We start from the raw sequence: 17498 nt of genomic DNA on the forward strand, positions 1-17498 counted from the left end.
TTTGATTCCTCCAGGGGATTTTTGCATCGACACCATGCATCCACTTCAAACACTGAGTGGAAACCATATGGTTGCTGCAATGAAGGATCTGCTGAGAGAAGAAGCTAGCAATCCATATTGTTTATTGAAAGGAAATGGCATGTCACTATACTGTTACCATTCAGAGGAGGGATACCTTTGTCTTTTACTCATACATTATTTCAAGTGATATTTTATTCATCTTAGAGCCGGACCATTATGCAGGATGGGAGGAGACGGGGTTATGTGGAGAGCTCTGGGAAGGCAGCTCTTCCCAAAAAACTACAGTTGATAGTTTTGGAGGAGAAGTTAGTCATATTGTAAACATTACCAATTGCAAATAAAATAATGATGCAGATCAAGCATTTGTCCGTGGTTTATATTATTATTTTAATTTTGCAAAAACAACCTTTTTCAGAATGGTGTATAGTTGTTCACTTTGTCCAGCTCTTGTCCTTAGTGCCCAAAACAAGGTGGTAGGTGTGCAAGGTGGAGGGGCCGATACTGGTCTTCTCAAGAGACCCATGCAAGAAAATAATGGGTACAAACATGCTTACATGTTTGTAATGTAAATCTAATATTATCAATTTAAATCTTTTTCTTTGTTTTTGACAGCGCACTTAAAAGTCAATAATAAATGTCATTAATAATATAAGGCTTAAATTGGCATTGAATATGTCATACTAAAAGGGGGACAGCCTCATTATTTATATCATGCATGAACACAAGTCAACAGTGAAACACATACTCTTTAAGTGTTCATACTTTATAGAAACAGAATTATAATCATTTGACCTAATATATTTTCATTGTTTTTTATCAGATACCCAGGAACAAGGAGAGGGAAACTTTCAAAACCTCCTACCGCCCCAAAAGGCAACATAAGGATGAGCGAGGACAACTGCGCGTTTGAAGTGCGCGTGGAGTTTCAGAAGAAGACGCTTTCGCCCACATTGAAAGACAATCGGGTGAGCAACTAAATGTGCTACTAATGTTTGCAATGCTAGTGATATCGAAGCATAATAATGGTATTGGTGAATAGGCTAATGACGGTTAAGAATATGGTGATGCTAATTTTATCAGTATCATATCATCATCGTGGTGCAGATGGAATGATCATCTATAAAGACATATTCAGTTTGAAAACAGTTCGTATATTAAATTAAACACATAAGACAAATATTGAACCATCCAGCCGAGCACCCAGCCAAGACCACTATGTACATCGCATAGTTTTGTAGTTCCAATTTTTCATAAAACCTTGTCTAGTAGTTCCAGTCATTTAGTTTAGAACAAGTAAGTGATACTTTTTATTTCTATTATATACATCAGCTCCTTGAGGAAGAGGACGAGGGCAAAAACACGCACCAGGAAGATAACCGCTAAACGCGCTGCTAGACTGACTTCCCAAAAATAATCGAAAGGAGAGTCCGAGCACCGTAAAATACCTCACATACAAAGTAGGACATCCACAGCCGGTCCGAATCCCGGGCCACGGACTCAAACAGACGCCAGTATCTTATATATTGTGAACGTAACCTGCCGATATATCAAACACAGAAACTAGGCATTTATTTTTATATAAAGCCATTTCGCTGAATTTCGAATGTTTTTTTTTATCGGAGCAGCCCAGACTTTGACCTGCTCACGAGTCTCTTGTTTATTTTCTGTAAGTGAAATCAGTGTTGAATTCTTATTTGAAATTTACTTATGTTGGCTTTGTCAGTCAGTCGCTAGTATACTCAAGTAACAATATATACGAAACTTCAACAATATAGATAAACTTACGCTAAGAATGATAACACGCATGGTATTCGAAAAATCCACTTTAGGAGACATGCACATGTGAGTTGGCGTAAAATATATTCAGATATGACGTAATACAATCCCGCGGTCGGTGGGAGATCTGATGTCGTCATAATGTCTAAACACTACGCACTTAAAAGGGACCTTTTCACAGTTTGGACAATATAAACAAAAAAAAATTCACATTCGCAAAGTTGCGTTGTTGTTACGATATTTTTGAAGAAACAGTAATACTGAACATTTACCATGCTCTAAAATATTTATTGTATGCATCTTTTGACAATTTAAACATCTAAATATTCAAAAGCGTTGCAACGCGCTTACATGATATCGATTATACAAGTGTTTCATTTTTTATTACAGTTGTGGACGATGGATGCATCGGAGGCATCGATGACGGCCAGTCAGTGGATAGAGTGGGCGGTCGAGAAAGGCATAAGAGCAAATACACAGGGAGTGTATATCGTAAGTAAATTGCCTGTTTTAATTACTTGTATTATACTTCTTAAATAGTTTCAATATTGACAAACAAGTGTTGCTCCGACACATGACGGCATATAGATTTTTATAACAAATATATATTAAGGTAAATATTCATATATAGATACAATTTTTTAATGATATCGAATATACACGTGTTTTATTCTTTTTCAACAGTGGAGCGAGCCAGAGGACGACGGGATTGAGAAGCCGGCCATCATGGAGGAGACGCCCGCCATTTCACCGGCACCCACGTCTGTCGGGTAAAGGTTGTCAGGTTCGTCCAGGGCGTCCGACCTGTCCAGTTCGTCCGACCTGTCCAGGTCGTCGAGCTCGTCAATGTCGTCCAGAGCGTCCACGTCGTCCAGCTCCCTGTCGAGGTCGTCCAGTTCGGACTCGGAGTACGTCCCGTTTGAGGCCTCCGACTCCGACGAGGATGTCCCTCTGGTGGCTCCGACGGTCCCTGTGGTGGCTCGGGTGGTCCCTCTGGTGGCTTTGCCACCACCCAGGCCTGAGAGGCGCATGAGAAATAGGATTACGGAGGCTGAGGAACTGGCCATACACATGGTATTCGCAGAGGACATTGTCTCGACGTCCTTGTCAGGCAAGAGTATAGGCATCGAAGTCGTGAGACGAAAATACAACCGGGCGACCATGGGCCGTTTGGGCTTTGAGCAGGTTCGAGCAAAGATCCGAAACCTGGCCAAGGCTCGTGCAGCTCGCCTGGCGGCAGGCCCTATGTAGAGCCCTAGACCGGCTGATATTTCTTATATGTTTTTTTAATATGCTTTTATGTCTTTGTTAAAATGAATATGTATTAGTATACATTGTAAGTACTGGTTCAACCCAGGAAAATACTTTATTATTTGTAAATGTTTGTATATGCTTTTATGTCTTTATTTAAATGAATATGTATTTGTATACATTGTAAGTACTGGTTCAACCCAGGAAAATACTTGATTATTTGTAAATGTTTTTATATGCTTTTATGTCTTTATTTAAATGAATATGTATTAGTATACATTGTAGTACTGGTTCAACCCAGGAAAATACTTGATTCTTTGTAAATGTTTTTATATGCTTTTATGTCTTTATTTAAATGAATATGTATTAGTATACATTGTAAGTACTGGTTCAACCCAGGAAAATACTTGATTATTTGTAAATGTTTTTATATGCTTTTATGTCTTTATTTTAATGAATATATATTAGTAGGCATTGTAAGTACTGGTTCTACCCAGGAAAATACTTAATTATTTGTTAATGTTTTTTATATGCTTTTATGTCTTTGTTTAAATGAATATGTATTAGTATACATTGTAAGTACTGGTTCAACCCAGGAAAATGCTTGATTTTTTGTTTCCTTTTTATACATGATCATTGATAAGTACTGGTTATATTTACTACCCAGGATTTTTGTCTGAAAATAAAATATTATTACATAGTTTGTAATAATATAACAGACAGTCACTTGTTGTTGTATATTTCAAACACAAACGTGCCTTGAGCTAAGCAAAACACTTTGGAATCAAAAAATGGACTTGAGCTAAGCCAAAACACTTTTAAAACACATACGTGCAAACATTTAGATAATTAATAATTGTAATAATATAACAGACAGTCACTTGTTGTTGTATATTGCCTTGAGCTAAGCGAAAATACTTTACCAACACAAACGTGCGAACAAACTAAGTTATCCATATGTTGGATCTCGACTTTGAAGGATGACCTTGACCTTGAACGATGACCTTGACCATTAACCACTCACGATGTGCAGCTCAATGAGATAAACTTTCATGCCAAATAACAAGTTGTTTTCTTCAATAATGCAAAAGTGTATATTAAATGAGCGATTTTGTCCTATATATTTCACCTTTGACCTTGGAGGATGACCTTGACCTTTACATTTAACCACTCAAAATGTGCAGCTCCACGAGATACACATGCATGCTAAATATCAAGTTGCTATCTTCAAAAATGCAAAAGTTATTTCAAAACTAACACTTGCGGTGTTCACCAGGGATCCATCTTGGGGCCACTACTTTTCTTAATATATGTTATGCAGGCAGTGGTAAAGAAAAGCTTATTTGGTATGCTGATCATTGTGCAAATAGAAAGATCTAGGGCATATTGGTTTTGGCCTGTCTGTCTGTCATTAATTGTATGTGTGTTTTCCAAGAGAAATAAGCGAAAACATTGGTTTCAGTTAAGTGGAGTCTACCTGTTGGCCATCTAAAGATATAACTATTAATAGATGTTCACCCTTGCACCACGATGAGGTCGGTAGACAAGCAAGGGGCTAGGACCAGTTGATTACCAGTCCAAATTACAAGGAATCAAAAGCTCAACTAATCACAGAGCTAATCAAATTAACAAAATTAACAAGAACTAGAAGATTAAACAAGAAATATCTTTAAAAAAGATATACGGCGTAAATAGTTTAATGAATGAGATCAAGTATAGCGAATGTCTTTTTCTGTGCAGTTCTTAGCTGCATCACACGCAGTACGGGATGTTACGGGGAGTTTTCGCGGCTTATTTTACATTATAACATATTGCTGGTCATAAACCTATAGATACAAAACAGAAAACCAAAAGAAGAATGGAAGTGAAATTTAAACATATGAGTCAACCGGCCACACGAGAAGTATCCGTATTTATAGGCGCGTTCTTCGAACAAACCTGTTTTAGTGGTTTGTCGGGCATTGCTATTTGATTCGATTATTAACAGTATCAATTATCATCGTGCTAATGCTTAAAGTGATATTATGGGCATTTTGCACTGTTGAATTGAGCTGAAAAGAATTAACAGGTCAAAATAGTTAGTTAAAATGTGGTTACTGATTAATTATCTGCAACTCACCTTGCTACCAGTTGTTTATAAAAATATATTTTATATTCGATATTCTTACGTGACCCACCCAGTCCTGTAAGCTGAAATGATCCGTAAAACAATTTCGTGTCTTTGTGTCGTATGAACAAATCTGCACTAAAACTAAATTTAGGTTCAACTCGTAAACGCATGATCAGTTGTCAAACGAAAGTACGGTTGATATTCAAATGCATTAGTTTTCTCTTTCTGGTATATTGTTTTAGTATGATGATGCTGCATTAATTAATATAAGTGTATATGAAGTAGAAACATCAAAAATAATCAACGGTTGCGATAGACACCTATAAACTGTTACATGCTCATAATATCACTTTAGTACATTAGGCAATATGGACGAATAATTATTGTTAAATTTATCAACAATAATATTTATCATTGTATTGTTGAAAACACATTAAGAATCTATTATTTACATACCATAATTATATTGCTGAATATCTTCATTTAACATATTTCTGGTCTAAAGAAAATTCCAGGTCACCTAGTTCACGGATAGCGTCTTTATTATATAACGATTATTTTACTGGCCGCCAACTCCGGTGATGACCTGTATATAAACTCTGAATGTCCGCGAATTGACCCGATATACCTCGCGGGTTGAAATGCAATGCTTTAAAGTGAGGCCTCGCTTCCATTGCTCTTTATACTTTTACATGTTAACATGTTGACAGGAATAAGGAAGTAAGTACTAAATATGAGAACATAGCCTTTTAAGTATAAACGCTCTTGCGCTGGTAATACTCTGAAAATAAAAGGTGTACGCACAAACTTTATTGATGTCGAGAATTGAGTGTAAAACTGTTCTATCTATTAAGCCTTTTCATTCGAGATGAAATTGTTTCATACAGTAAAACAGTGTTACAAAGACGCGGATATGTTTCCAATGTTCTGGTGGTATACTCAAATCAGCCAATGGAATAAATGAAGTGTATTCATTCGTACCTAGCCGCGGGAAATTTTATTGGACACTTACAAAGGTCAGGCTAAGGTGAAAAGCTGGCTTAATACAGCTTACGCCGAAAAAAATGAAAACAAGCAAAACGCATAACTCCCACTACTGGTTCGCTGACGTAGTTATATCTTTAGATGGCCAACAGGTAGACTCCACTTAACTGAAACCAATGTTTAACCCATAGTGACGTCACTACACAGCATTTAATATAAAAGCTAGTACACACTAACCCGACTATTTCATTGGCTGATTCAATTCTCTATATATAGCATAACATCGTTCTATTCTTCATTTTTACTTTGGAAAGCAAGCAGGATGGATGCGCACAAAACTATTGTTCTTGTTGCACCAGCAGACTTTGCGCAGTTAGATGCGTTGGTGAGCGGCTGGTTGCCTGATGAATGGATGCGGTGTCGCTGGAGGTATAAGGCTTGCCGGGGTTTGGATTTTGGGATGATAACGAGGTGAATGTTGTGATACAGCACATGCTGGATCACTACATTGACTTCCGTATCCTGAAGGATGACACGCCTTATGTGGCAATGTATCCTCCCGCGGTACCACCGGTATCACCATTAACCCCAGCCGAGCCAGCTCAGTCTGATGGTGTAATTGTGAAGGAAATCGAAGATGAGGTTTTTCTTTTGTCATCCAGAAATGTTGCCGTGTCAAGCGTGCTGATCCGACATCGAAGCATTGAAAGCCTCTTCGAGAATGGGGAACATCTGATCAAAGAGATTATAAGGGAAATGTCAGAAAGGTAAATAATTATTAAAATGCGCGTTGTATATTAAGCATGAAATTTGTTGGATAAATTATAATCATTCTGTTATTTTTGGTCATTTATTGCACAAAAAACTTGCAAGATCTTTTGATGATCGTCAAAAAGTCCGACTTCACTTTGTAACATGAAAACGACGTCAAAAAGACGTCAAAATTTCACAACTCGGCGTAAATTCAACACAACGTTTGATAACGTCTGGGTATATTATGTTATATAATCAAACTGCATTTACAACGAAATTACATTCATATTACATAAAACAATAGTTTGAATATTATTTAACGACTTAACTGAAACCAATGTTTAACCCATAGTGACGTCACCATCAAGGTAAAGAATGACTACACAGCATTTAATATGCAAGCTAGTACTCACTAACCCGACTATTTCATTGGCTGATTCAATTCTCTATATATAGCATAACATCGTTCTATTCTTCATTTCTACTTTGGAAAGCAAGCAGGATGGATGCGCCCACAACTATTGTTATTGTTGCACCAGCAGACTTTGCGCAGTTATATGCGCTGGTGAGCGGCTGGTTGCCCGATGGAATGGACGGGGTGTCGCTGGAGGTATATGGCTTGCCGGGGGTTGGATTTTGGGATGATAACGAGGTGAATGTTGTGATACAGCACATGCTGGATCACTACATTGACTTCCGTATCCTGAAGGATGACACGCCTTATGTATCCTCCCGCGGTACCACCGGCATCACCATTAACCCCAGCATCGCCAACCGAGCCAGCTTAGTCTGATGGTGTAATTGTGAAGGTAATCGAAGATGAGGTTTTTCTTTTGTCATCCAGAAATGTTGCCGTGTCAAGCGTGCTGATCCGACATCGAAGAATTGAAAGCCTCTTCGAGAATGGGGAACATCTGATCAAAGAGATCATAAGGGAAATGTCAGAAAGGTAAATAATTATTAAAATGCGCGTTGTATATTAAGCATGAATTGTATTATATAAATTATAATCATTCTGTTATTTTTAGTCATTTATTGCACAAAAAACTTGCAAGTTCTTTTGATGAACGTGAAAAAGTCCGACTCCACTTTGTAACATGAAAACGACGTCAAAAAGACGTCAACATTTCACAACTTGGCGTAAATTCAACACATAACGTTTGATAACGTCTGGATATATTATGTTATATAATCAAACTGCATTTACAACGAAAATACATTAACATTACATAAAAGAATAGTTTGAATATTATTCAACGACTTAACTGAAACCAATGTTTAACCCATAGTGACGTCACCGTCAAGGTAAAGAATGACTACACAACATTTAATATGCAAGCTAGTACTCAATAACCCGACTATTTCATTGGCTGATTCAATTCTCTATATATAGCATAACATCGTTCTATTCTTCATTTCTACTTTGGAAAGCAAGCAGGATGGATCCGCCCACAGCTATTGTTCTTGTTGCACCAGCAGACTTTGCGCAGTTAGATGCGTTGGTGAGCGGCTGGTTGCCCGATGGAATGGATGCGGTGTCGCTGGAGGTATATGGCTTGCCGGGGTTTGGATTTTGGGATGATAACAAGGTGAATGTTGTGATACAGCACATGCTGGATCACTACATTGACTTCCGTATCCTGAAGGATGACACGCCTTATGTATCCTCCCGCGGTACCACCGGCATCACCTTTAACCCCAGCATCGCCAGCCGAGCCAGCTCAGTCTGATGGTGTAATTGTGAAGGAAATCGAAGATGAGGTTTTTCTTTTGTCATCCAGAAATGTTGCCGTGTCAAGCGTGCTGATCCGACATCGAAGCATTGAAAGCCTCTTCGAGAATGGGGAACATCTGATCAAAGAGATCATAAGGGAAATGTCAGAAAAGTTAAGGTAAATAATTATTAAAATGTGCGTTGTATATTAAGCATGAATTGTATTATATAAATTATAATCATTCTGTTATTTTTGGTCATTTATTGCACAAAAAACTTGCAAGTTCTTTTGATGAACGTCAAAAAGTCCGACTCCACTTTGTATCATGTAAACGACGTCAAAAAGACGTCAACATTTCACAACTCGGCGTAAATTCAACACAACGTTTGATAACGTCTGGATATATTATGTTATATAATCAAACTGCATTTACAACGAAAATACATTAACATTACATAAAACAATAGATAAATAATATTCAACGACATAACTGAAACCAATGTTTAACCCATAGTGACGTCACTATCAGGTAAAGAATGACTACACAGCATTTAATATGCAAGCTAGTACTCACTAACCCGACTATTTCATTGGCAAATTCAATTGTCTATATATAGCATAACATCGTTCTATTCTTCATTTCTACTTTGGAAAGCAAGCAGGATGGATGCGCCGACAACTATTGTTCTTGTTGCACCAGCAGACTTTGCGCAGTTAGATGCGTTGGTGAGCGGCTGGTTGCCCGATGGAATGGATGCGGTGTCGCTGGAGGTATATGGCTTGCCGGGGTTTGGATTTTGGGATGATAACGAGGTGAATGTTGTGATACAGCACATGCTGGATCACTACATTGACTTCCGTATCCTGAAGGATGACACGCCTTATGTATCCTCCCGCGGTACCACCGGCATCACCATTAACCCCAGCATCGCCAGCCGAGCCAGCTCAGTCTGATGGTGTAATTGTGAAGGAAATCGAAGATGAGGTTTTTCTTTTGTCATCCAGAAATGTTGCCGTGTCAAGCGTGCTGATCCGACATCGAAGCATTGAAAGCCTCTTCGAGAATGGGGAACATCTGATCAAAGAGATCATAAGGGAAATGTCAGAAAAGTTAAGGTAAATAATTATTAAAATGTGCGTTGTATATTAAGCATGAATTGTATTATATAAATTATAATCATTCTGTTATGTTTGGTCATTTATTGCACAAAAAACTTGCAAGTTCTTTTGATGAACGTCAAAAAGTCCGACTCCACTTTGTATCATGTAAACGACGTCAAAAAGACGTCAACATTTCACAACTCGGCGTAAATTCAACACATAACGTTTGATAACGTCTGGATATATTATGTTATATAATCAAACGGCATTTACAACGAAAATACATTAAAGCGGGTATATACGATTTTTTTTATATGTGTTTAATTGTAATATATTGATAAAATGTGTTACCATAACACAAAATAGTCAAGAAAAATTATACATTAAAGCCGAATTTCATAAAAAGCAGCAAAGACAAGTTAGCGCCCCGAGCCGATAGTGACGTACATATGTTCCTACAATAACCGAAGCATTCGTCTTTGTATTAGGATCGGAGATAGTGTTCGTGTGTCGTATGAATAGATATCGTTGCAGGAATTCAAATAAACCGTTAAACTAAGTTTAGATGCACATCGTACATGTATGGTATACATGCTGGCGAATTCGGCTGTACAGCCGTTTTCAATTTCAGAATTAAATATCTGGCTTATTTCGCATTCTTCGACACATGTTCTTCTTAACTTTTATTTTAATTTATATTGAACTATATATATAATAAGTTGTTTACACAGTTTATATAAATTCATAAATATTTGACAAAATCGTATATACCCGCTTTAACATTACATAAAACAATAGTTTGAATAATATTCAACGACTTAACTGAAACCAATGTTTAACCCATAGTGACGTCACCATCAAGGTAAAGAATTACTACACAGCATTTAATATGCAAGCTAGTACTCACTAACCCGACTATTTCATTGGCTGATTCAATTCTCTATATATAGCATAACATCGTTCTATTCTTCATTTCTACTTTGGAAAGCAAGCAGAATGGATGCGCCCACAACTAGTGTTCTTGTTGCACCAGCAGACTTTGCGCAGTTAGATGCGTTGGTGAGCGGCTGGTTGCCCGATGGAATGGATGCGGTGTCGCTGGAGGTATATGGCTTGCCGGGGTTTGGATTTTGGGATGATAACGAGGTGAATGTTGTGATACAGCACATGCTGGATCACTAAATTGACTTCCGTATCCTGAAGGATGACACGCCTTATGTATCCTCCCGCGGTACCACCGGCATCACCATTAACCCCAGCATCGCCAGCCGAGCCAGCTCAGTCTGATGGTGTAATTGTGAAGGAAATCGAAGATGAGGTTTTTCTTTCGTCATCCAGAAATGTTGCCGTGTCAAGCGTGCTGATCCGACATCGAAGCATTGAAAGCCTCTTCGCGAATGGGAAACATCTGATCAAAGAGATCATAAGGGAAATGTCAGAAAGGTAAATAATTATTAAAATGTGCGTTGTATATTAAGCATGAATTGTATTATATAAATTATAATCATTCTGTTATTTTTGGTCATTTATTGCACAAAAAACTTGCAAGTTCTTTTGACGAACGTCAAAAAGTCCGACTCCACTTTGTAACATGAAAACGACGTCAAAATTTCACAACTCTGCGTAAATTCAACACATAACGTTTGATAACGTCTGGATATATTATGTTATATAATCAAACTGCATTTACAACGAAAATACATTAACATTACATAAAACAATAGTTTGAATATTATTTAACGACATAACTGAAACCAATGTTTAACCATAGTGACACAGCACATGCTGGATCACTACAACGAAAATACATTAACATTACATAAAACAATAGTTTGAATATTACTCAACGACTTGTGGTAAAGAATTAGCACAATATGTAATCGACTCAATTATCATTTTCAGAAGCCTCGGTAATACAGTCTAAACTCAAATAAGCGATAATCGAACTGTTATGTACATGTATGTAAATATATAATGTGTTAAGTCGTATGTGTTTAATATAGGTTTGCTATTTAGTTGAACAACATGACTGTCACTCACCTAGGTTTTAACGAGCATTGTTTGACATGTTCACACATTCGATTATTGATGTCTGTATATATTGTGACACTTTAAAGTGATATTATGGGCATTTTTCACTGTTCAATTGAGCTGAAAAAAATTAACAGGTCAAAAGAGTTAGTTAAATTTGGTTACTGACCAATATCTGCAACTCATCTTGCTTCCAGTTGTTTATAACAAAATATATATTCGAAATTTTACATGACTGGTGAGTCCTCTAAGCCTCTAATAATCCGTAAAACAAAATAGTGTCTTTGTGTCGTATAAACGAATCTACACTTAAACGTAATTTAGATTCACATCGTACATCGAATTATTTCGATCGTCAGTTGTCAAAACGAAAGTATGTTCAAATGTATTATTTTTCTCTTTTCTGGATATTGTTTTAGTATGTTGATGGTACATTAACAAATATAAGTGTATATGCAGTGAAAACACCAAAAATAAACAACGGTTGCAATAGACAACTATAAACTGTTAGATGTCCATACTATCACTTTAATTGTATTTTTGCTACTGTCAATCTGTGCGCAAATGTATACAATTGATGCTGCGGGAACAATTGCGTATGGAATCCTTATTTAAGTGTATCTTGTAGCTACCTAAGCTTTCTTTAATGAAGAATCTCTTATTTGAATTATCAGCGGTAACAATATTTTTTTTACATTGAAAACATCAAACTGTATAGAACGTGTTGTATAACCGATCATCTTTTTTTACCGCCAGTGTAAGTTGGGCAACTCACCACCTCCCAATCGTTAGGCGGAAACCTTATCCATTACACCACCTTGACCTCAAGGATGATTCAATCGTTGATGAGAACATGTATGTTTATATTTATAATTATCTGATAACCGTCACTTCATTTCCTGTTTTTACTGATTTTAAAATGCATCCATTTGCATTTCAATGAAAATTGTGATTGACACTGGTTTACTGTATTATTGACAACATAAAAATGTGTGTTCAAACAAAAAACATTAAACAAATCCCTATTTTCAGCTGTTTATTGGACAGGTATAGCGCACGAAGACAGCCCCGACACGGATCAAATACCAGAAACGATACATAAGGGAATCTTCAAACCAGTAATCTTGCCAGAGAAACCGACCATTATTGCATTTGACCTAGAAACTAAGAGACTCGGCATGTTGTGATACAAACAATTGTTCTTGTAATAAGTGTGTAGAGTCAATAACAGGGTACCTGTTCCACCCAAATGGATTTCCAAATAAAAGGAAATATAATGTAAAGATACATATGGCAGAAACAGAAACTATTATTTGCATGCTGTTTAGGCTCTACTGATCAGTTATTACAATGACTGTTTATGGTCAAAAGAATAAAAATAATTGTATGACAATAATAGAACATATTTCATTAAAACAAAAACAAACCACGTCGCTTTGGATCAAGTTTCATTTTATTGTGCCATAAGGAAATTTGTGTGTGCTTCTGAAGTCGATTTGTATCGACATATAAAAGAATGTAACTTTGCTCCACATGAAGCAACTGTAAATGCCATGTTGGCAAATGATGAAAGCGTCAATGAAAAAGCTCCATATGTGCCTACTTCCTTGGACAGTGTACGCCTTTCTAAAGAAGATTCATGTTTAATTTTTAACATTCGTTGCAAGACTTCGGACATTTTGAAATGTGAAATAGATCTTCGGGTTTAAAGCTTTAAAGCTAGATTATACCAATTTGTCAAATATTTATTTATTTATATAAAATGTGTTAACAAACTTATTATTTTTGTATTTTAATATAAATTTTAATAAAAGTTAAGCAGAACATGTGTTGAAAAATGCGAAATAAGCCAGATATTTAATTTTGAAATCGAAAATGTATGTACAGACGAATTCGCCAGCATGTGGGCCAAGAAATGTCTCTTCGTTAGAGAAAATCATTTTCACCATACGCGAATTTTCGTCGGGTGATTTCCAGATTTATGATGGTTACATTTGATAATTTGTCACAGCCATCAGTGTCGAGGGCAGTGACACAGTTCACGGAGATGCTTGACAGCAGGGAAACTCCATCAAGATTTATATCGGTCTAGAAAGACTGTTTGACTTAATGTCGCGGTTGCCAGGGTCAACCCATGACGGCGGGATTCTTAGGGAGAGTGGGTAAAGTATTTCAATTGTTTGAGCATGGACATGTGGCAGGCGAGCACACATATCTGCTTGGGGACAGTGGCTATTCATTCAAAGTAACACCTAGCGGAAAACGGACCAGCGGCGGTTACTTCGTCATTTCAGCAAATGAGGTGTATCTTGGAAAGGTCGCAAAGGATGAAAAGAAAAAACAAGTGATACTTGAAAAAAAGCGCAAGAGTCGAACAAGAACAAAAGCGACACGAAAATCACTCATCAGTGCCAATCCTTTATATGCTCATGCAGAAAAGGAAGTTAGAGGAGACAGCAGCCCCAGATGATATAACAGAGTTGCTGAGAATTGTCAAAATTGACGATCACATCCCCCAGTCATAATAGGGAACATAAAAGCTGCTACTGCTGCAAAACAAGTCATCAACGAATGCTCCTTTGTTTAAGTTGACTGGGCGAAATACGCTGACGATTGGCCTCCGGTTACCAAAGTCATACATATTGTATCGCCTGCAAAATTGAAATACATTGGTACAAGGGCGCAAAAACATCAGCCTGGACTCCTGAAAGTAGCAGAATTAAAGGCTGCAAAAGGGTAGGACTGAACCCTTTGTTGAAACTATTATAACCAATCTCATCTGGTTTCAGAGGATTAAGTCTTACCCCGTCTGGGCACTTGCCCAAACATATAAAGGATCATATCATTTTTATGGATGTATATTTTTAGTAGAACATGTACAAACACTTAACCACACTTCTAATGCACAACACAGAAACATTGTTTGTGGCAATTAGTCATTTGCTTAAAATAAGAGTAGCATCGGATAATCTGGAATTCTGTTTTGATAACGGTAATTGATAATGTAAGGTTCGTACTTGTATGTCTTAATTTATTCAAGAAGTTCACTAACAACAAAAGTTCCTTACTCTTATAACAAAACCACTGTGTGTCAAACTTGGATTTATATTGTATTTGTTTCACACCAACAGAAGCATAAAGGCAGAAGAAATAAAAGTAATGTTAGAAGTGGGATTAAATGTGTGCATTTCAACTTCTGCGTGTGGTGGCAGTGGTGCAGTTGTTATGATGTCTGTCTTTTGGCCATAAGTATGATTATATCCCATCTTATCAGCCGTATTGATATAATAAACCGTCCGATAAATTAACGAGAAATCATGCGAGCTTTTAGTGCCAACAATTACTTTGTTAAGTTATTGCTAAAGACAATTTTAAAGTTATTGTATATGATTCCACTCTTCATTTCATTTAGGCACATGTTTATGTTAAAGTGATATTATGGGCATCTAACAGTTTATAGGTGTCTATCACAACAGTTGTTTATTTTTTGGTGTTTTCTCTTCATATACACTTATATTTGTTAATGCAGCATCAACATACTAAAACAATATCACGGAAAGAGAAAAATAATCAATTTGAATATCAACCGTACTTTCGTTTTGACAACTGACGACAGAAATTATTTGATATACGATGCGAGTCTAAATGTAGTTTTTATGCAGATTTGTTCATACGACACAAAGACACTATTTTGTTTTACGGATCATTTCGGCTTAAGAGGACTGGGCGAGTCATGTAAAATATAGAAAATAATACATATTGTTTATACACAACTGTTAGCAAGATGAGTTGTAGATAATTTGTCAGTTACCACATGTTAACTTATTTTGTTGACCTGTAAATTCTTTTCAGCTCAATTCAACAGTGAAAAATGCCCATAATATCACCTTAAGCTTAAACTGTCTTTTTAAACCGATACAATCTGCGTTCCATTCAATAAACAAATCCGAAAGTTGAAATTTAAACATTAAGTAGTTTGAAAGTCAACAAAAAGACAACATTTCATTTTACAGAACATTTCACTTACTAAATTTGAGAGAATAGACATGTTCTCTATTTGATACAAGATGTACCACCGGATGGCAACTGTTTCTTTCACTGAATCAGTCATGCAGTGGCAATAACTTTTGATAATTCTCAAATGTTTCGAAATCTGATCAACCAAATAATTGTCAATGTTTGGGACTATTGACAGAATAAGATACAAATTTATCATGACCATGCCATGTCATTAGATATATACAAAACTGCTATGCTGGAGAGTAATTGCTGGGCACATGCGTCTGAATTTGAGGCAACCTCTTATTTACTCAAAGTACATTAACGTCTATCATTTGGGTAAAAATCAAAAGCACCATCTGAGAAGACGAATTGGAAAGTGAATAACACACGAGGAAATCTGATAAGTACATGTATTACGTATGTGGTTATGCTTCTACGGATCTCGATATTCAACCACATTAACATGTGTAGATCTACAATGAATTAGTTTCAAATAAGTAAAATAGTTACAGAGTAATTCATTACTAATCTAGCAAGGGAAGTTAACGTAACATTACTACTCAAAATCAACGAAACTTTCGTACAATATTTCGTAAAATAATGTTCAACAATTAAAAATCATTGTTCCTTATGGCAATTGTCGAAATTTCAACAGCAGATATGGTCTGGTAAAATAGAAACTAGGAAATTAGCATGGAATTGATTGTGGTCACAAATAAATAAAAACGAGCATTTTGTATCTCCAAAAATCTATGTAATCATACCACATCTAGCTCTGAAATTGTGGCTATTGCTATAAGGAACACTGATTGTTTTGGTGTAAACTGTATTTTTACGAAATACTTTACGAAATGTTCGTTGATTTTGAGCGTTATATAGACTTTAACATTCATCATGATGTAACAAATACCAGAATTATAATTTTGAAAGCTTTTAACCAAATATATCTGCTGCACACTTAATATATGTGTCAGTTACAGTAAGATTTCTTTAGATGTGACGATATACATAAACCGGCAATATCTTAATCGTACTGAAGTCTCTTTCATGTACACACTATAAAGAAGTAAAACTCCAGCTGCTGGAGCAGTATTGAATTCTCATTAAAAACAATTAGTTGGTCCTTTATTTAAGGCAAGTGACCGATTGCCCAAACAGTACAAAACAGCACAATACAAACTAACATAAACACAAATATGAATAAAGCTGGGGTCACCGCCTTGGAACGGTCAATGCAAAGCATTGGGGGTTTAAACCGGTTATAGAGCGCTCAACCTCACACTTGGCCCAGCAATATTCATAATACATTTAAGTGTAAAAAAATTCAACGTCATAGCAAGACATATACGCTGTTTGGGAATGCACGCTACTCTGTGCCGAGTCCTTAAAACGACACATAGACACTATTTTCGTTATGGTACAAGTTATTGAGTTTGAACTGGCAATACATAATTACATGGTATTACCATTTTATTAATGGCACCATATACAGATCGTTTCTTAATCATTTTATATTGGTTACAAATTGTGAACATTGAATGTTTACACAGTTATTGCATTTATTTACTGAAATATGAAATGTATAACGCACATACCTTAATGACAGGCCGCATGAATACAAACGTGTAATTAATATTATATGCTAAACATACGCAGTATTATTTGAATGACACGTTGGTTGGATTTTATACTTCTTAATTATAATGTCATTAATATTATATCAGTAGCTAATCACTAGCCGATTATTTTACTGT

General features: G+C 36.4%; 1 protein-coding gene across 3 annotated transcripts in view; it reads left to right on the top strand.

Moving 5' to 3' along the window:
* Nucleotides 1-3168, top strand: part of LOC127862868 (uncharacterized) — a 73822-nt gene extending 70654 nt beyond the window's left edge. The window contains exons 1-3 of one of the 3 annotated variants that reach the window (XM_052402128.1): nt 1648-1687; nt 2188-2289; nt 2482-3168. In XM_052402128.1, coding sequence (XP_052258088.1) covers nt 2644-3048 — 405 coding nt within the window. In that variant the 5' untranslated portion in view covers nt 1648-1687; nt 2188-2289; nt 2482-2643 and the 3' untranslated portion in view covers nt 3049-3168. Of the gene's footprint in view, nt 1-1647; nt 1688-1923; nt 2290-2481 lie in introns of those variants that run through there. The other 2 variants (XM_052402127.1, XM_052402126.1) reach the window with 2 other exon arrangements.
* Nucleotides 3169-17498: the final 14330 nt, after the last annotated feature.

Source organism: Dreissena polymorpha, chromosome 16 (genome assembly GCF_020536995.1).
Source record: "Dreissena polymorpha isolate Duluth1 chromosome 16, UMN_Dpol_1.0, whole genome shotgun sequence".
In the NCBI taxonomy this organism is placed as follows: Eukaryota; Metazoa; Mollusca; class Bivalvia; order Myida; family Dreissenidae; genus Dreissena; species Dreissena polymorpha.